Source organism: Anas platyrhynchos, chromosome 3, assembly GCF_047663525.1.
Source record: "Anas platyrhynchos isolate ZD024472 breed Pekin duck chromosome 3, IASCAAS_PekinDuck_T2T, whole genome shotgun sequence".
Taxonomy (NCBI): Eukaryota; Metazoa; Chordata; class Aves; order Anseriformes; family Anatidae; genus Anas; species Anas platyrhynchos.
The window spans coordinates 94,160,256-94,182,122 of NC_092589.1; the positions used below are offsets into that span (position 1 = coordinate 94,160,256).

Sequence of the window (21,867 nt, forward strand, 5' to 3'; positions counted from 1 at the left end):
ACTCCACTCAGTGTGTACTATCATCATATTTCAGTGTGTACTATCATCAACAAAATTAATCATAGAATCAAGGAATGTCTTGGGTTGGAAGGAACATTAATCATCTAGTTCCAACCTACCTGCCATGTGCAGGGATGCCAGCAATTTTTAGGGATGTTTATGAAACTGGAAAATTTGTCTTGGCCAAAAGACTCAGGTTTAAAAAACTCTATGAATCCTGAGAATGAAATCATTCAAGCTCACATATCCCAAGTGCTATCCCTTACAAATGGCTAATATCAGGAAAAACTAGAATGGGGCAAATGCAAAGTGGTATTTCAGCTTGTACAATATCCCAATCTTTCCCACTTCTGGCAAACTGAGGGACTCCCTAGGCCAAACATGTGCCACATCACTGTGTATTATAGTCACTGCCCCATTTTCTTCTACTTATTAGTTTAACTGTTTTTTTTCACTCTGCTGTAGTGAAAACTACAGATAACATCCACAGAAATTCATGGAGAAATGTTCTACAATGTAATTACTCATGCCTTAAAATCTACTTTCTTTTGTGTTTTTTTTTTAAACTAACTTGTGATCATGCTTCTAATTTTTCACTGTATTGTAAAAATTATAATAATTGTTACTATTCTCTAGTCACATTCATAATGTCTCTCATTTATTTACAATATTTTGTCATTCCTCAGTCAGAATTCATTTCTCACTGCTCACTCTGATGCATATAAAAGGGGGGAAGAAACACCCCAAACCTTTTCATCTTTTCACTGTTTGTTTTAACACAAATTAGAGGTACTCTGCAAAAATAAGTCAAACATTACCATTAATCAATCATTTTTGCTTTGAACTTAAAAAATATTCTTTTGACCAAAAATGAAACAGTGGTAGATGTTTTTGCATTTAATTGAGAAACCTGAGGAACTCTTCATTTCATCAATCTTATAAAATTTCAAGCTAAATAAATACCCTGCTCCATTCATCAGTCTTAGGGAAAGAAGAAAAAATAAACCTTTTACATTCAGATTCATTTATTGATAAACGACAAAAATGGTTTGGATTCAGGAAAAAAAAAATATTGGGAGAAAGCATATTTGGCTCATTTTTTTATTTACTGTAAGTTATTCAGGATTTTTTCTGTTTTTAAATGTGTTCATTTTCCTCCAATTACAACATTTTGTAGTGCATATTATACTCCATTTTAGCATTAAGTGCTCACTTGTAAACAACTAGTATTTGGTTTTAGGATAATTCCATCTTGTATAAAAATTAGAAAGCATAACTCTTTGATATAATTCCTTTTAATGTAAAACATCATTTAAGTCGTAAAATGCTGCCACAATGATTTAATTGACTATTTTACAAATAATTCTCTGCCAGTCATTCAATACAAGAGCTTAATGGCTGTGATGAGCTGTGTTTACTAAGTAATACTCTACACAAGCAACACTTTATAAAAATTCTTTACAGGACTTTATAGGGCTAAAGCTAAAAATACACAAGAATGCTCCACTACTTTTTTGACTATCTTGTTTACTTCTTAATTTTGTCTTTTTCTGAGAAATGTATTAACCAGTAACTTTTTTCTTTTTTTTTGGGGGGGGGTGGGGGAGAGGGGTCAGGGAAGATAACAATAATAGTTTCTGCTGAACAAGTGAAAGCAAAAATGAATATATAGTTATAAAATTTAGGGAGAAATATATGGAGAGATGACACTTCAGGAATTCCAATAAACAAAAAGGTTGATTGAAGAGATGTTACTTTATGAAACGTAAAGTCTAATAACTTATTATAAGACAAGTGTGCTCATTTCGTGGAGAAACTCAAGTAACTACCAACCTTGTGTGAAATATACCATTCATTATTCAATATATGACAAAAACACATGAAGCCATGCTGCAGTGTATACAGAAAAAGTAGTTTGTGAATTCTGAAGAAGCACGTCGCAACTGCGCTGCAGGCAAAGGTAAGAAGGTTTTTCAGCTGTCAAGTCCAAGTTCCTTATTTCTGATAGTAACATTGATATTGTAGGTCATTGGTCCTAATAATCATTAAGCATATGGTGCTAAGGGTTTCTTACCTTTTAGTGTTTGAATTCACATAGCTTGTGCAGTTTACACTGATTACAGGCACGATCTTTACTAATACTAATTGATAAAGCTTTGGTAATGTGAACTGATTGTTCATTTATATAATCTGAACATATATATGTTTGTTATCTTATAGAAGGTATCACTGGCAAGGTACTGGAAAAAAAAAATGTTTCCAACTGGTAGAGCATCTTAGCATTGAGCAGGCATCTCAGAGATAAGTTTTAGAACAAGAACTTTTGCTTTCTTCTTTTGAACTTTTGCATTTCTCTCTGAAAAGCTTTAGCTTCAACAGGAAAAGACATAGCATCTCAAATTAGTCTGCTTAAGGCCAAGAGGCTGAGCTGAGCTCTGTGTAGCTGTAAGTTCATATACTCTTTTTTTTCTGTTAAGTCTTTGATACTGGACAATAGCTGAAATAATATAGCATGTGAGTCCTTGTGCCTTCCCAGTGGTCCAGATCAATGAACTTGCCAGATGTGCCATGGATCTCTCCCAGAAGTTGCCATTGTGCCATGAAACTTCAGACCCACCTTTATTGTGGGGAATAAAAACACATCTAGTCTCTCCCTGATTATGAGGTAGATGAACATCTCTCTGAGAAGACCAGGAAACTCAGAAGTACTTCTGAGTCTTCCCATACAGATCTCCATTTTTCCTCCACCAGAAGCAGGAGTCATTGAAAATTTCTACTGAATATGGACACAATATATCTCATATAAATTGCCTCTCATTAATGTTCTATTTCACTCATTTCTATACTTACTATGGTATCAGAGAGCCTGTGTGCCTCAGTTCCTACACTGTAGGACCAAATAAACTGTCAAAAACATTTCCTTAATTTCCTACAAATTTTTATCAAATCTTTTACTGGATAAATCACTTGAGCTATATCTCAAACAGTGTTCATTCCCCGAGAAGAGATTTATTATTTTCATAAGAGAGTGATTGTGAAAGTCTTCAAGAAAAGGAACACATTTTAAATTCACATCAGCTATGATGGCTGCTATGGGGACAATACTAAAGATACTGCCGTTTTATCAAATCACCATTTTAATTAAGTTGTAACTCTTTAGAAAGTTCCATATTTAAATCTGTCACATTCTTTTAACTGACTGTATATCCTAAAACTTTTGTACTTCAGTTGATATACTACTACATTGCAAATATACATATATATGCATGTAGCAGCAGAAAAGAATGCTCTTACTTTATAGCAACTTGTTGCTCTATTACTCCTTAATTATTAATCATTTTTATATGACAGAAAAAGTAAATCATGCAAAACTTTCTTATCATATGTAGTATTTCACACAGTAATTTCACTGACTTTCACCATGGGAACTGTAGGTTTGGAGAACCTAAGTGAAAAAGTCCTTATTTCCTATCCTTCAAGTCCTTATTTTCATTCATTATTTCTTTTTGCAGATGTTCACTGCAAAAGTGGCTGAAGCCCTATAAGAAATTGCCTTCTCCTATACTCATTATTGCTCCTCTTGTCAACATTACTTGTGCCACAGTAATCATCTCATCTGCTTCAGTGCAGTTGCATGGATGGTTTCTTGATGGTTTCTTTGATTCTCCACTTAGAAGAATTAGTTTAAGTCAGGGCAGTTCACAATACACAGTAAATTTGGAGTATCTATGTTGGCTAATTACCTAGCCCTCCTGAAGGGAAAGTAGCATCAAGCACAGAGTGTTTTTTTGAAAGAGTTACAGCTAAGTCCACAAAATAGACTATTAAACCAGGAGGTTTTCCTAGCATTTCAAGTTTTTGAGCCATATATATTGCATATGCAAACTCGACTTTATGTAGGTTTAGTAAAAATAAGTGCTTTTTAGTATGGCATAAGAAAACTTAGTGGTTTTCAGACTGTTTCAAAAATAGTTTTTGTCCTCTGACAGAAGTACATATTAAATAAAAAGGTACCATTTGTGATTTGAAAGATAGCCACTCTAGTTATTCTTCTTTCAAAATTGTAAATACAAAGATATCAAGGGAGAAAATTTTGAGCATGTTGTGGGCTTTGCATATTAGCAAAAATAGACCAAAATAGCAAAGAAAACAATGCAAATTCCATTCTTAAAACATAAGGCAAAGCCCGTTCTTGTTTTTGTTTTTTTGTTTTTGTTTTTGTTTTGTTTTGTTTTTTGTCTAAAATAATATATACTTGTCCAATTATGGTGCAAGTGGCACTATTTTCTGAGTGGATTTATGGGGTGAAATGCTGTCTTTGTCAATGTTAGCAGAACTTTAGTCATTAGCCTGAGTAGAAAAAAGTTTGCAAGCATTGCTTAGCACTGTGCCTCCACCCATCCTTACCAGGAGGAATATAAGAAAGACAGGACAAATTGAATTATCCAAGGAAAATCATTCTAATTTTCAGTGTTCTCATTTCAAAGTTAATTGTCTGGTTTCTACTGGGTGTTCTACTAAGCACATCTATAGCACTTTTCTCTTACCGCTCAGGCTATTAATTACATTTCAAAACACCCCAGGGAGGCAGGTATTCGTGTCTCATTTTACTGGTGAGGCAGCCATACCACAAAAAAATAAAAAATAAAAATAAAATGTAAAAATATAAAAATCCAAGGTCACTGAGCAAATAAGGAGAAGAACTAGAAATCACAATTCCTAATACCTCTTACAATCTGTCTCTAGTGTTGTGTTGTCTTGCCAAATGCATGCAGTATAGTGACCTTGTAAAGACTGTGAGGAGAATATTTCCTCATAGGAAAGAAAGCTATTTTATTGTGAATTAAAAACAGTGTTTCTAATAACATTGAAAGCTAAATGGCAAATCACATTAAAGCATTATCTTAATTACTGTCATATACGTCTTAACTATCTTAAACAGAACAGCTCTTTTTATCTCTTCCTGGCCACCTGTCCCAAAATAATTGACCAGAGATTAATAAAATTGTCCCCCTAAAATGTGGGCAATATTCAGATGTTAAATAAGTTACTATGTAAAAGAAGGGATCAGATCTTTATAATTACAGGATATAAGTAACGAATATAAATGTAAATGTTATTGGGAACTAACATTCATATGCAAATAAGATACTGTCAATATATTATTTTTAATTGTAAATCATCTGTCTTTCAATTACTTGTATTGTTGCCCTCTTTGTATTTGTGAAAGAGTTTTATTCGGTGATCAAAATTCCATGACAAGGTTAAGAAATGCTGACTGAAGAGAAGTTCTCTGAACATGTATTTTACTGGAGTTTTGTACTAGAAGACATTTAAGCATGTGATGATAGCATTGTTCAGAGCAAAATTTTGTGTTAGATAGACCACTGTGAATTTTAATGTACTTTTAATACTATGTAGGTAAAATAGTAAGACAGAAACAGCTTCATGTGTTTTCCTCTCTGTTATAAATTAAATCATTTAGTGATACCAGATTCAAAAGAATTTCACAGGTTAAAATTACTAGGACCCTTTTTTAGCTTTGACTGCCCAGTAAGAAAAAAAAAAATATTTTGTGGTTTAACAGCCTGAGCTACTGAATCTACTAGTAATTGGTTGTACAATAATCTGTCAAGGGAGTTTCAGCAAATGTATTGATGTCTGTAACAGATGCTGAAAATATATAGAGAATTCAATGTACACAGCAACTAAGAGTCAATCTGAATTGCAAAAAAACAATACTAAAATACTAATGCACAATTTCAATCAATCATAAACCAGGGGTGCCAATTGCCTGTGATAGTAACAGCTAATTTATGTTTCCTAGTGGTGAGCATGCAACAAATTGAAAGGTGTCCAGTGTAATTTAAGGGACTGTGCTGTGCCCATGGTTCACATTTCCTATCAAAGTAGTCACCAAAAAATTCATTGATTAAGGTGGCATCATACCCAAAGCAATCCTCATGCCCAAGCACACACAGATTCCTTAGCTATAAACTCTGTTTCCAACACATCAGCCATAATTTATACTTTCAGTTTCTGAAAAGGAAACATTTCTTCCTCACTAATCTGCGAGATTACCAAGGTGGTAGTAAGAAATTCTTGGAAGAAACTGGACCCTCACCTCTGAGTAATTAAGCTGCCTGCATAGATTTCTCTTCAACTATTAATAAAATGAAATGTCCATTTTCCAGCATGCTACCTAGGTCTGCTCCTCTGTCCCTAGTTTCAATTTGTATGTCCTTAGTGCATTGATCTTTTACATGCTTCTTCTTAAACTGTCATTTTAACCATCTCTTTTTATACTTTCAATCCCAATTCCTGTGATTGCAGGCAAAAAATGCTTTTGTACTCCTTTGCTCATCACCTTTCTATTTTATACGTTCTCTGTATTTTTTTTTCGGGTTTATCTTTCAGTCTGATAGTGTCAGTGACAGACAGAAGTAGCAAAGGACAGAAGATGAGAGGAGCCCTCCAGAGCAGAAGGATGAAGGCAGGCTGGACATGACTAGGGGGATGGGGTGGTCAGACTTCACAAGGTTATGAGAAGGAGGATAAAGAATTAGTATTAAAACATGATGACCTCTCTGCACATCCCTTCAGCTGATTCACGGTCTCAGTAGTGATTTTCCCGATTAGTAGTGATTTTCTTGCTCGCAGACTACAGCTCTTACCTGCTCTTCATCTGAACTCTGAATCAGTTTCCACTACATTGACATGTTGCTTTGTTAAGAACAGGTATGTCCAGGTGCTCTTTCCTTTCCATTTTGGCACAGTCTCTCAGAGAAAGACCAGGTTTCACTTTTCTCACCAGCAAGTTTCACACTTCACAACATACTTTGAGCCTTTATTTTTATTTTTTTCTGACTGTGTGTCTGTCTGATTGTGGTTTTATGTTCTCAAGGATCTGCTCCCATAATTTATTCCACTTTTATATGCCATACGCAAGTTTTAAGACTTTGTGTGTTTTGTTGTTGTTCTTGTTTTGTTTTGTTTTGTTTTTCTGGAGTGCAAATATTTAGTTAATTTCTCTGCTGATTAATAGAGATCAGAACGCCAAATTACCCTCTCCTCTCATCTCCTGACCAGTACTGTATCCCAGAGGAGATAATCTGTGACACCTCTGGAATGAACATCCTAGAACTGAAGGCTGGGGCTCTAAATACCTCTGGATGCATTCTGTTGCATAATAACTTGTTCCTCTCAATGCAGCAGCTATGAGCTTTTATACAAAAGAAGGTGTAAGAAAAATAAGCAAGGGATGTAGCCAGATAAATATATGAAATCATGGGTGAAAAAAGTCACAGTCTATATTCCACTGTACAGCTAATTATTTTGTAAGTCTTTTTGCCTACATCCTCTTAACACATGTAGTAATAATATTGACTAAATAACACATTCTTAATTATATGTGCTTTATATATATGTATATATATATATATATATATATATATAAGGAAAGCACAAAGGAAGATCTTATCTTGCAATATATAGTCATCTGAACAATACCAAAAGCAGTCTTTCTAACCCATTTCTGGGATCAGTGGTTCTGCCAGTGAGTGGGAATTTGGAAGCCGTGATTCAGAGGAAACTGTAATTTCAAGGAGTTAGCAAGACTGCTGCTACCCTCAGTTGCCTTGTCTCTTCTATGTCAATGATGTAATCTCATGTTTCAGTTAGTACTAGAACCAAATACACTCCAAAAGAGAATGGGATACATGAATTCACCATTTGACAGGACTGCTCCTATTACACAGACTCTTGGGGGGTCTTTGGGAATACAATCCCTTTCAAAAGCTCAAGAGCCACACTGTCCCTCTCAGAAGGTTTGTGGCAGTATGTAAAAACTAGCATGACATCCACAGCTGTTAAGGATCTTTTAGAAAGGGAATCTTTCTTTCTATTTATTTCTAGAAGTATCGGAGTAATCAAAGTAGAGCAGTGGAGATATGTTGCAGAAATATTTGCAGCCATTTCTACAGTCTGCAATTTTTCCTGGTGTAATCCTGGTGTAATTTTAATGATTGTTAAATAAATCCACTACTTTCATCTTTTTTTTTTTTCACTGAAATCTCTAAAAATATGATACACCATCAGTTCATTTTCCTCTAAATAGTCCAAAACTAATTTGAAACTATTTTCTATTGAAAAAAATAAGCAACAAAGACAATTTCATTTTTACGGATACCAGAAAAGTGTTATCCTTCCTCTTCTGTGCAGGTCAAAATGTGTCATCTCAACCTGGTCCACAAAACTGATCAAGTAGTAAAATGAAACACTCTTGCTGAATTTTCATTAGAAATAGTGAATGGTAACGAATGAATTGGTAATAGACATGCAGGGTAGTCAGCAAACAATTTTGAAATGGTTCAGTAGTCCTAGAGGTTTCAGAACTACTCAACTGTTTAAAAAAAAAATACATGGAAATCCTAAACTAAACTAAACATTAATATGAACAAACGAGTGCTGTAGAAACAAGGACATACTCCCATATAATGTATTAAAAAATAAAAAAAATATATAAAAAGGGGGGGGGAAGAAGAGAGGAGAGGAGAGGAGAGGAGAGGAGAGGAGAGGAGAGGAGAGGAGAGGAGAGGAGAGGAGAGGAGAGGAGAGGAGAGGAGAGGAGAGGAGAGGAGAGGAGAGGAGAGGAGAGGAGAGGAGAGGAGAGGAGAGGAGAGGAGAGGAGAGGAGAGGAGAGGAGAGGAGAGGAGAGGAGAGGAGAGGAGAGGAGAGGAGAGGAGAGGAGAGGAGAGGAGAGGAGAGGAGAGGAGAGGAGAGGAGAGGAGAGGAGAGAAACAAGATGAGAAATTTAAGTGACAGTTTTAAATGGAAGGACAGATGTTCAACTGATAAGCCAGTATGGCTACAACCTCTTTAAATGCTATCCTACAGTAGATATAGACACAGTTAGTGTTTCAGCCTTCTGTGCTTGTCCTTTCATGTCACTTGCATGATCTGCTGCATATTCCACGCAGAATGGACCAGAGGATTTTGATTTTGCCAATGACTTCCACAAAAATGCACTACATGCTCCCTTCTTGACTCATTGGTATCTTAACTTCTGGCTGAATGACAGATACTCATGAAAGGCATTCAACTAAAGTAATTGGCTATGCCATTTACAATGAGACTGTAATCCTTGTACCAATGCTCTGCCATTATATGTGTGTTCGACAGACATAAGACTTCTAGCTGCAATGTTTTTTGCTGATACAAGGCTGAAATACTTTTCCTTCTTAAAAAGCAAATGCAAAACTACCACCTGAAAGAGGTAGAAAGAAATTCTACCAAGAAAGGAATTCTGTCATTCAGTCCGGTTCTGCCACACACTAAGTGCTCACATATGTTATATGTGAAAATGCAGTCAGCATTTAATATGGCACGGAAGTGCCAGTCAGAAGAAACCGTGGCCTAAGATGTGAGCAGAGTCAGGAAAAAAACATAAATGAACCAATGCCCACTGCTCATTTTCAATCATTATGAAACTCTGCCTGGGAACCACAATGGCAGAAGGGTCTTTCTGATTGCATGTGTAGAAAGATAACGAGCTACCCAGATATCTGTGTCTACTGAGGTTCATGGTTATATAGTTTCAATCCTTTAAGACTATACCTTAAAGTAGAGCATTCCATTCCATTCTGAGGAAGCCCCATCTTTCAGGATACTGAAAGAGAGAAGGTTACCTTGTTGTCCTCAAATTGAGATATGAAAGAGCAATTTTGCATATCAGGAACCTTTGATTACTAGCATTCAGATATGTTGTTTTTCATTATAAGTCTTTGCAGGAAAAAGAACAGGAAAAACAAAACAAACAAAAAAAAAGTTGCCACAATAATAATCCAGTGTTAATTTCTGGTGTGGTTGTATCTTGTTATTCACTGGGTTTGTGGGGTTCAGAGACTTAATAATGTTGTTCCATATCAACTTTCTTTCATATCAACATAATAAATATATAATCCTTTACTGCTACCTCAGTGGTAGCAAACAGTGTTTTCCCAATTGAAGACTCTAATCCCAAACCTTCTGTCCATGTTTTGGCTGTAAATTCACCTGTTAATGCAGTGGAGCCTATCACACAAGATCTTCAGAAACAATATCTGTCAACATTTTTGTATCTTGATTATGTATTTACCAAACAGATGTAAAAGGATGGTGACCACCATCCTTCCTTGTTGGAATCCTTCCTTGGAAATCAAACAAATATGTCCACCATGTTGCTGGAATAAAGAACACAAAGGATTTGTAGTACAAATTTGGGAAATTAAGGAAAATTAAGGAAAAACAGCTTCCTCCAATGGTTATATACAGCCATTTTTTAATATATAGAACTGGCAGAAAGATTGCGTTCTCACATGCGGTTTCAGAAACACATTTATATGGTGTATATGAAGGTATTTTAATCAGGAGGTAAAGTAGGGGAGTTTAAGGGAACAGTAAATTGTTTTGTCTTTGTGTTGTACAGTTAGTGAGTATTTTCACTACTTTAGTCATTTTCATTTATATAAATAAAGCTTCTCCATTTTTATCTAAACCTTACTTCTCCCCAGGGCCTCTCAGCAAATGCAATGACACTTCAGCAAAGGGTAATTGAAGCCGCAGCACATTTACAGCAAAATGCCATTTTTAAAGGGTGTAATGAAACATACTGCAGAGGCAGGATTTTTAAATTCACGATATGGAAAGTGATTCCCTGTAGGAATGAGAGACCTGAGGATTTAAGACTATATCATATTGGCTGAAGCTTCTTCAGCCTTCTAGGCAAAAGCTTTCCACAGTAAACTTTTCATGTAACAGTTAAAAAATAAGAAATAAAAATAAGAAATAAAAAATAAAGAAATAAGAAATAAAAAATAAAAAAATCATATTCAGCAACAGAATATTCTGAGCAGCTCAGAGAAACAGCAAGTAAATGGAATGCACCATAAGAAAAAAATAAATAAAATAAAATAAAATAAAATAAAATAAAATAAAATAAAATAAAATAAAATAAAACAAAATAATAAAATAAATTGCAATAGATGCCCTTCTCTTCCCTATCAAGAGCAGCTACTCCCAAATCTTCTCCAAACATGTCCACTCCCTGTACATTCTATCCTGAGCTTCACTTAGCTCTGCAGCTATTATGTCCCCTCTCCACCATGCATGTTTCCCTCTCAAGACTCCAGACAATGAGATAATGAAATGTAGTTTCAGAGAGGGCATCTTGCATAGAATAAGTTGTTTCCAGAAATGTAACAGTCTTTTTATGTTTCATACTCTCATTTTTCTGTTTTCATAGGGCATTATCTTATACATTTTATTTATTTTATTAGTTTTATAAAAGCTATCTTTGATACCTGTTTTAACCATTCATTCTAGGGTAAGCTAATTATTTTCTTACTGGCCACTGAAGTCAGCAGTGACTGATTAGGAAAAACAAGATAACAGCAATAGAAATGTGCCCATTAAAAAACAACAGGCTCATTAATTAAATTGTTTCAGTTCAGCCAAACTTTTTTTCTGTTACTTCTGCTCAGTCCTGGAGTCTCTGGCATATAGGTCCTTTTTTTTTTTTTTTTTTTTTTTTTTTCAGATCTCTAGCAAGATTACATACTCCAATTATGTAAGAAAATAGGTATTCTGGTTTTCCAAGGGGGATACTGTTGTTTTTCCTACTAAATGAAAATGAATAAATTATGAATTTCATGTATTATTCAGGGAAAATATTTAAAGTGTTAAAATTCATTAAATGATATAATAAAATTTAAAAAATAGGTAGTGGCAACTTTTAAACTTCCAAGGTGAATAGCAAGGAGGAATTAATTCTTTGTTAACATCAGCAATATTTTTATTCCTCTTTAAAACAGAGTTTGGAAAACAAGGAGGTCATTAGATTCGTCTACACTGGAAGAATACATTACTAATGATTTACCATCTTAAACCAAAACTGGAAAGAAATCTGTATCACAAAATGTTATACTCTCTTTGACACGTGAGATATGACTGAAGGGACAAATTTACCACTTGCCTTTGTAAAATATAAGTGATTTCAGTGACAGAGTATCAGAGTATGAAGCCAGTGGGCCAATTTAGTAGGCCAGTTATATACCAAAAGGAGCAGGAGCATCAAAAGATAAAAGGAAGGAAATAAATGTCCTCTCCAACTTTCATTTAAGCCCATTCATGGTTCAGTATGATGCAAACACAGTAATATTGCATGCGCCTGCACTGCCAGATGTGGTCTATGACCATGCTGATTGTTCACATCAGAAATTGTACTCTAACAAAAGAAAATCCAAAAGAAATGAAGATGCTTACTTTTTTTTTTTTTTCTGTGTTTTTAGTATGCAATGATAGTACTGTTGTGTATTTGAAATTTTATATTATTATTATCAATAGACATATTAATAGAGGTACAAAAGACCTCTATGTTTGTCACACTGGAGAATCCTGTCATTATATGCTCATCATAACTAATCAACGTGAATAAGCTACTTAAAGACAGACTAGTGAAGAATGAACTATGGTAAGTTATCTATACTAACATAGCAAACAATCAAAATTTTGTGTTTTTACTGAACCTTTGTTCTGTTCAAGAACATATATTTACAAAATATTTGCTTAAGAGAAAAATAATACCTATTGCTATAAAAGCTTGGTTTAATAAAAGATAATCTTTGACATTTCTTAATGGAGATTAAAAAAATAAAATAAGTTCCTTATTATATTTAATCTGAGAACATCATTTCATTAATCAAGTAGCAGGCTAAATTTAAGGAAATATAGTTAGCTTTATTTGAAATGTATGACTAATATAATTTTGATGTTTAATATTATGATGTACTAACTAATGTATTTTATTTTGTATAGAAAGTTCTATTTTCTTGTTTAACTCATTCTTAGGTCATTCTATTAAATATATGTATATATATATATGAATATTTTGAGTGAATTAGAAACAGTACAGTCAAAAATTTAAGAATCATTGTTTCTGAGCTGACATCTGAAAGACCAGTGCCTCTTGGAGAGGCAAGGAAAAAGGCAAAGAGAGGAGAGGAGAGGAGAGGAGAGGAGAGGAGAGGAGAGGAGAGGAGAGGAGAGGAGAGGAGAGGAGAGGAGAGGAGAGGAGAGGAGAGGAGAGGAGAGGAGAGGAGAGGAGAGGAGAGGAGAGGAGAGGAGAGGAGAGGAGAGGAGAGGAGAGGAGAGGAGAGGAGAGGAGAAAGGAAAAATAATTTGGAAAAAACTTCTTTTTGCACTAGCATCAGGAAGCTTGTCTTCTACCTTCATATTTTACAAACATTTATCTTCTATACAAATCTGTAATACAAATTTGGATTTTTTCTACAGGTGCCTCGGGGATCAGATCAAACTTAAGAATATCCTGGCTTTGTTTAATAGCAAATAAATGAGAAAGTTGCAAGGAACATCAATAATGTATTAAAGATATGTACTTCTTAGCTATAAGCAAGGAATGTTTTTGCACTGGTTTACCAGATCTAATATACCCGACATTGATTCACAGCTTATCTCCTGCTACCTGGAAGTTCAGCAACACTCACATTTATTTCATATAGATGAATTTTGTCAACACACTAAGAGTACTCATTTCAACACTTCTTGGGGTGACTGAGTGAGGTAACAAAAGTCTGAAACAAGACTTGAAACAGGAAAAAATATTCTGAAATGTTCTTTTGTTCCATTATATGGATTATGACATAAAAGTTGTGTATCTCTTAAAAATTAGATTTTTAAATTTATAGTGCACGGACCTTGAATGTTTCAAACCCTCATCAGTACCTCAGGACTGAGTAATTCAGTTTATTATTCTGTTAACTACTTGTAAATTAAATAAAATATCCCCACTTTTGAACTAGTGAAAAGAGTCTATTTTACTGTATCTACCAATTAAATTTTTATTGGTAGCAATAGGAAATATACTGTTTTATGGTCAGATTGAAAGGTTCTGTCTCTTTTCCACTGGCTTCAAGACACCTTCCAATCTTCTTTTCAGTCTCTGCTTTTCATGCATCTTAAAAACATCTTTTTGCACTAGCATCAGGAAGCTTGTCTTCTACCTTCATATTTTACAAACATTTATCTTCTATACAAATCTGTAATACAAACATACAGATTAGTAACAAAATGACAATATATTGACAATAAATAATATTTGCCAGACTGATTTCTGGATAGTTTCTATGTTTCATCACAAAAATGTACACAGGTTATTGCATAACTTTGCAGGGATATGTAGAAGTTTTGAAGCTGCCTGGTGATCATGTTATATTCTTCAGATATATTCTAAGACTACTGTAAGAGGGAAAATGTTACACTGTGTGACATAGGAGAGAAGATATACTGTTATTTCTGTGATGTCCATTTTGTGTGTACAATCAGTTGTCAGTGGAAGATGAAACCAGAAATTGTTCAATGATCCACTAGCTGATTAGGGAAAACAGTTGAAGTTGGGGTTCAACCGCTAGACTACAGCTGTACGTAGGTTCCTGTTTGCTTCATTGGAAGGCTCAACTTCCAGAAACACCTTGTCTGTCAAAAATATTTATAGAAACTTTGTACATATTGAAAAAGTTTTAAGGATTTTATTTTATTCTTTCTGGGCATATATATATATACATACATACATATATTATATATATATATGTATATATATAATTAGTGCCAATTAAGAAAAAGAAAAAGTATTCTAATGATAATACAAAATAAAAACTATTTGGCAAAGCAAAATCTTAATGGAGTAGCTTCCTTCCTACATATTTTTCTTCCATTATTTTTGTTTCTTCTTTCTTTCTGTCTCAAATGGAAGTAAAAAATAAAATATATTTCAATTACCTTTTTATGATTCAAGTTTTCACCTTATTAACATATCAGCTGCATAAAATGTTATTCATATTGATGTTTTATCTTAAATGCTGGAAGCTCAAAATACAAAATAAATTCTGAGCTGGCAGACTAGTGCAGTGATTTTTCCAAAGCTGACTGTACTGCCTCCACACTAGATATCCATTCTCTGCTGAAAGTGAAAGAGTTTTTTCATCCTGACGTAGATGAGATGTCTATGTTGAGAAGTAGAAGGTTAGTTTGCAGGGATTTTTCGTTTTGTTTTATTGATGGTTTTTGTTGCTGGTGGTGGTGGTGGTATTTTTGTTGTCGTTGTTTTGTTTTGCTTTGTTTTGTTTTTGTGGAAAGATAAAGAAGTGAATGACAACACCATCTCTGTTTTATTTTTGTAAAGTTTTTGCCAAAACTCTCAAGAATTTTGACAACCGTTAGTGGTGACATCACTTTGTTCTTTACAGTTTAGATATTCACAAAACATATCTTTTCTCTTCTGTTTTTAGCACAAGAAGAATGGGCCACCACCCGTTCCAGCCTAAAGGCACCACCTCCAAGGTCAGCCCGAGGGGGTTACAGGGAACACCCCTATGGTAGATATTGAAGGTCCTCCTCATCTGTGACCTCATCTCAAAGACAATTAATGTGGTCTCCACATAAACAGCACCAAGACAAGTAATAGTCCATTTCTTTTCTATCCTAGGGATTACTCTCATTATTATCCTATGTACTACTTGTATTTCTTATAACATTGGAGTGACATTGGCATTAGTATTATTTTATAACACGGACTTTAAAAACAAACAAAAAAAAACCAGAAACAAACAAACAAAAAAACCTTTGGCAAGCATTGTCTAGAAACCATTCAAAGATGATGTTCTGTTGGTTGTATTCATTGCTGTGTGTAACTTAAAAAGCATGACACTGTTACAGATCTTAAGTCTCTCTACATACTAGCTAAGGCTGAGTTTTTGTTTAGGGTTGCTGAAAGACTGTAATATGATTTTTTTTTCCTTTTTTCATTTGAACAAGACAATAATCAAGTTGTAGATAAGATGTTTTAACCTGTCTTTTTTAATATATGTTAGTTTAGATTAAGATGTTCGATATTAAGTTTGTAAATTTAATTTTAAATGCTGTTTTAATGGGGTTGAAAACAAGCAGCTACTGTATGTATGTAGCTAACTGAATTTGTTCAGTGTTTTAACCTGTATTTGTTAAAAAAAAAATCACATAAAGTTCCATGTGTAAGCTTCTCTAAATAGGAAACCATAATTTTGTCAAATATGTTTGCCATAATTTGTCAATAAAGCTGAAACCTTTTGTAACAAACTAAATTTGGAATTACTTGTTTTCTAGCTTAAAATGCCTGCTTTATTTCTTTTTCAAGAGATGCCTAAAAATGTTTTTTATATAAAAATTACAAAAATGAACCCAAGCCTGTTTTAAGCTTTTTGTGTAAGACTTTAAAAGTTGTATTAATAACTTCTGGTTGTTAAATAATTTAAAAGTTAACAAACTAAACTGTTACATGAATCATGGTTAGTATCCACTAATGTATAACATGTTAATGGAAAAAAATGCTTTAGAACAATAAATGGATTTTAAACTATCCTCTAAGCTTGATCTTGCTAAACACAAACTCTGATTGACTTGTTTGTATTAGCATGTCTCTCGTGAGAATGTAATGGAGTTTAAAGAGGTAAGATTACCACTTACCACTGTTAGATTGTCTAAATGCTAGTTCTTCAACCTTTGAGTTTCCCCGCACATTAAATATCCCATTCAACATGTAAGCATTGCATAGATTCACTTATTTGTTTTCACTCGGAAGAGTGCGTTGACTGCATTTTTGTAGTATATATCAATTTGTCTTGATAAACAAATCATCAGTGTCACTGCCCAGTTGTTGGTACTCAACCTCAAAAACTTTATTTGTAATTTTCAGTGCTAAATATCACCGCCCTTGAAGGCAGTTTAGAGGGCTGATATTTCTTTTGAGACTATCAGACTTGATGGCTGATGATTATTAAGGAAATATGTCGCAGGACTCAAAGGATGACTAAACGTTAAACAGGTAACACTAATAGTAACTCTGTAATTTTGAGTATGCAACAGTAATGTTAAATATTCTCAGTTATTAAGTTACTGATAGTTAAAAAAGTAAACCTACCAAAAGATAACAAATAGGTATATAGGTTATTAAAAAAACTAATTAACATTAACTAGTGACAACAAAATGATTCTACAATATATAACCCTCAAGGTAATAAACAGAACTAAAATTAACAATAATAGTAATGCAACTCTTGCTAACAACAAATATATAACCTAAATTTTGATGAAAACAAACCAAACAACCAAACAAGCAAACAGATGACTTGATGTTAGGGATTCCAAAACTGTTAATCCTTTAAATACAGTCTTTTTGTTTACAGTGGCTTTTTGTCAATGTGATTGGTTTACTTTTTTGATGAGAACGAAGTAGTTTGTGAATAAAGTCTCTAGCAGCTGGAGTTGCATGCTAATTCTTTTTGCATAGTTAATAAGCATATGTTGTCATTTTAACCTGATATGTTAAAAGTGAATGTAGTGGGCTAGATGATTGTTACACTGAGTTTATTCTGTCTCACTATTTCAGGGCCTCACAGGCACTGGACAGCTAAAGAGCAGATCTACTGAGAAGTGGTCAGGTAAGCTCTGCCATGTCTCAGGGCTTTTACCTATTTCATATTTCTTCATGCATTTCTGTTTACTAACACATGGGAGCATGTTCATGCAGACTTTTAAAGTAAATAATTACTTCCAGCAATGTTTTCTTTCATAACTGTGTGGAGATTGGGGTATAATGCCAATCAAAGCATTTGCTTCTGTAAGGTATGATACATTTCAGTTAAATGAAAGAAGTCAAGTATTTTAATGCTAAATATTATCATATGATACTTTATACGTGCTTCTGATAAAAACAAGAGCTCATGTTTATTAAAAGAATGTTTACATTTTGGAAACAAATTAGTTACATGGTTTAGAAAGATAGTTGCTTATCTGTTGCTAGATAATGGGGGTGGGGGTGTTCTTTGTTTTGTTTGCTTGTTTGTTTGTTTGTTTTTAATAACTTTGTTACATAAACTTCAAATTATATGTGAGATTATTGATTGATGATAAATGTTGCTGTTCGAAACATCATAAAAAGTCATCTCAAATAGAACTTAATCCGTTCACCCAGAAGTGTCCACCTAATCACAACACAAAATGCACAAAGTTTCTTGCTTTCTCATGGTTAGATAAGAGTTAATAAACAAAACTGATGATGTGCACCAAATACACAATCCCAGACACATTTGTTACTTTGGCATCTTTTCCCCATGAAAAGATGCCAAAAAATTGGGGTCTGGTTGGTTTGTAGTTTTCAGTTACCAGTGTACCCCACGGTTACTTACAAGCACAGGTTGTGTTGTATATATAGATACAGTGAGCTTAATTTTCCTCTCCAAAGGGCTGCCTTAAAACTGGTTCATTTATATGGTACATCAGCTCTACAGGCCAAGGTCATATGACACAGCAATAGGATTTGTCTGCAAGTTACAGTCACATCAGTTTGAGTGTCCCACTGCAGTAAAACCCTTTCACCTACCCGTCTTGCATATAGTTATGCAAATATGCTTTCGTCAGTCTATGTTACATCTATGCAGATAAGAAAAAAACACACTCTTCTGATATAAATACAGTTGTATCATAGGTATAACTATGATTATAAATTATTATACACGATAGCTTTTAAGTATTTCAGGAAAAACTCATATGCCTTACTGAATTAAGTAACTACACAAAACTCTGAGCTACCATACCTGATGTGAGATCCAGGGCTAAGTGTATAAAATGAATTTCACACTTGTACACTGATTTTTTGTTTGAGGGTAACTAGTGTAAACTCCTTGAGGCCAAACTTCAATACATTCTGTCTTATAGCAGAGCATTGTCCTGTACTATTATTGTCTCAAGTCTTCTTTTACAGTTATTATTTGTGTAAATTTAATAAATAAATAAATAAATAAATAAATAAAAATAAAAAGAATAAAAAGAATATATCATTAAAATGATGCATTGTAAAATATTCTTTTATAGGGACTATTTAGAAATTTAAAAAAAAAATAATAATAATAAATCAGTGTAAACAGTTCTTTATGCAAACCTTTGTTTTATTGATTTTCAGAAAATTAATATGAAAATTACCCATAACTACATGTCTTGTTCTGTAATAACTACAAAGTATATTTCACATCAATTTTGGGAGAAGCTTTACAGCTAATTAACTACGTCTTCTTAATAAAAACTAAATAAATAAATATCTATCTTCTTAATTTGTGAGAGAGTAACAAGGAACTATGGTTATTTTAATTAACAGTCAGCTTTAGGTCTTACATGAAAAGGTGTGATGTATTCCTCACATCCACCAAGACAGACATAATTATGAGGTCCTGAAAACGTACGGAAATCAGAAAACATAGAAATTAACTTGTGCTATGGTTAATTCCAATACACTAATCACCCACTAACCATGTTTTCTTTGGATGAATTCACATACTAAGTATATGAATTCATATGTCATACTGGCTCAGCTTTCCTTGTTAGAGATTTGGTCTAAGAAGGGAAGACATTTTCAAGGCTGAGTCAGAAGGCAATTTTCAAAACTATCTAGAAGCAGAGTCAGAAAAAAGCATCAAGTAGCTAAGTGCACAATCACCTGCTGGGGTAGACCCCATGGATATGCACCACCAGGGACAGGCTCCTGGTAAAGTAACAGGTGAAGAAAAATTGCACTCCTGGACTGCTTTGTCTAGCAGACTTGTTACATGTACATACTTGTTACATTTGGTAAATGGAGCCAAGTCCAGTTGGAGGCCAGTCACTAGTGGCGTCCCCCAGGGCTCGGTGCTGGGGCCGGTCCTCTTTAACATCTTCATCAATGATCTGGATGACGGCATTGAGTGCACCCTCAGTAAGTTTGCAGATGACACCAAGCTAGGTGCGTGTGTCGATCTGCTTGAGGGTAGGAAGGCTCTGCAGGAGGATCTGGATAGGCTGCACCGATGGGCTGAGGTCAACTGTATGAAGTTTAACAAGGCCAAGTGCCGGGTCCTGCACCTGGGGCGCAATAACCCCAAGCAGAGCTACAGGCTGGGAGATGAGTGGTTGGAGAGCTGCCAGGCAGAGAAGGACCTGGGAGTGATGGTGGACAGTCGGCTGAATATGAGCCAGCAGTGTGCTCAGGTGGCCAAGAAGGCCAACGGCATCCTGGCTTGTATCAGAAACAGTGTGACCAGCAGGGCTAGGGAGGTGATCGTCCCCCTGTACTCGGCTCTGGTGAGGCCGCACCTCGAGTACTGTGTTCAGTTCTGGGCCCCTCGCTACAAGAAGGACATCGAGGTGCTTGAGCGGGTCCAGAGAAGGGCGACGAAGCTGGTGAGGGGCCTGGAGAGCAAGTCCTATGAGGAGCGGCTGAAGGAGCTGGGCTTGTTCAGCCTAGAGAAAAGGAGGCTCAGGGGTGACCTTATCACTCTGTATAAGTATATTAAAGGAGGCTCTAGCGAGATGGGGGTTGGCCTGTTCTCCCATGTGCCTGGTGACAGGACGAGGGGGAATGGGCTAAAGTTGCGCCAGGGGAGTTTTAGGTTAGATGTTAGGAAGAATTTCTTTACTGAAAGGGTTGTTAGACATTGGAACAGGCTGCCCAGGGAGGTGGTTGAGTCACCATCCCTGGAAGTCTTCAAAAGACGTTTAGATGTAGAACTTAGGGATATGGTTTAGTGGGGACTGTTAGTGTTAGGTCAGAGGTTGGACTCGATGATCTTGAGGTCTCTTCCAACCTAGAGATTCTGTGATTCTGTGATTCTGTGATTCTGTGATGTATTCAGGAGCCATTCTAACTGAAAAAAAAAAAATAATTAGATATTGCTATATTAACAAAATTTATCAGAAAATGAAGTTGCACCATGGGTCTGTTTCTTTCCCATACTACTTATCTTACACTGTTTGAACAGGATCATGTGAATGCCAGAACTTTAGGAAGTATAGTATTCATGATATCACCTCAGAGAATATTAAGAATATTCTTCTGGCTCACTGATATCCTCAACATCCATTCAGAATAATGATACTATAGCCCTAAAGCTGAGAGATATTCCTTGCTGCACAGGCTCCATTCAGTCTATAACCCTGCAATAGCATCTCTATTATACTTGAATGTGTACTGACTTCCAAAACTGGGTTGTGTTGTCAATGACAGTGCATGAGTGCATGTAAAACAAATCACTGTGGTAGCTCTGAAGGAATGGGTGTGAAGACCTGGTCACTAGGCCCTATGAGCTGTGTCTCCTTATAACCAGGGACAGCCAGGACTGAGATGAGTATCTGGAATTTAGTAATATAACCAAGTTACCATCAGAATCAGGGTACTTAACATATATTGGTGTACCAGTTAAAAGACATTTTATCATGAGAACATAGTTTATGGTAATACTCATGAAATATCATCCAGGCTTATTATCTGAGGGTAAAAATTATGAATAAGTGATGTCTTTTCTTTAAACAAATGTCAATTTGATCTACATCAATGATGTATTTTCTTTATATTTAACTGTAGGTTGAACAGTAGGTGTTTCGTACACCAACTTTCTAAGAGTATCTTTCTAAGAGTTTCTATATTGTTTAAAAAGTTTTGCAAGAGTTAAATAATACAGTCACATGTTAAAAATGTCTGCAGAGAGGTATAAAATAAGCTAAATGTTAGAGGGAAAAAATATTTGTTAATATTTGAAGGAAGAATATGAGCCAGTGAGGAAGGGAAGTCGTAAAAAGCTTCCATAATGTATTGTATTAACTAGCATAAGGACTAAATAGGAATACGACTGTTGGAAATCAGTGCTCTCTATACAACCTACTTAATGCTTTTTTTTTTTCCTGGAAATGTAATCTGAATTCTTTTATACTGCTGTTGAATTTCATTTCATGACTTGGGAATGGAAGAAGATG

The 21,867-nt window shown here is 34.8% G+C and overlaps 1 protein-coding gene across 2 annotated transcripts in view; it reads left to right on the top strand.

The window, feature by feature from the left end:
• The window catches only part of KHDRBS2 (KH RNA binding domain containing, signal transduction associated 2), a 378,797-nt gene that overhangs the window by 329,811 nt on the left and 27,119 nt on the right, over positions 1 to 21,867 (top strand). For both annotated transcript variants that reach the window (XM_072036317.1, XM_072036318.1), the window contains exons 9-10: positions 15,342 to 15,510; positions 17,477 to 17,528. In XM_072036317.1, the coding sequence (XP_071892418.1) occupies positions 15,342 to 15,439 (98 nt within the window). In that variant the 3' untranslated portion in view covers positions 15,440 to 15,510; positions 17,477 to 17,528. The remainder of the gene's footprint in view (positions 1 to 15,341; positions 15,511 to 17,476; positions 17,529 to 21,867) is intronic.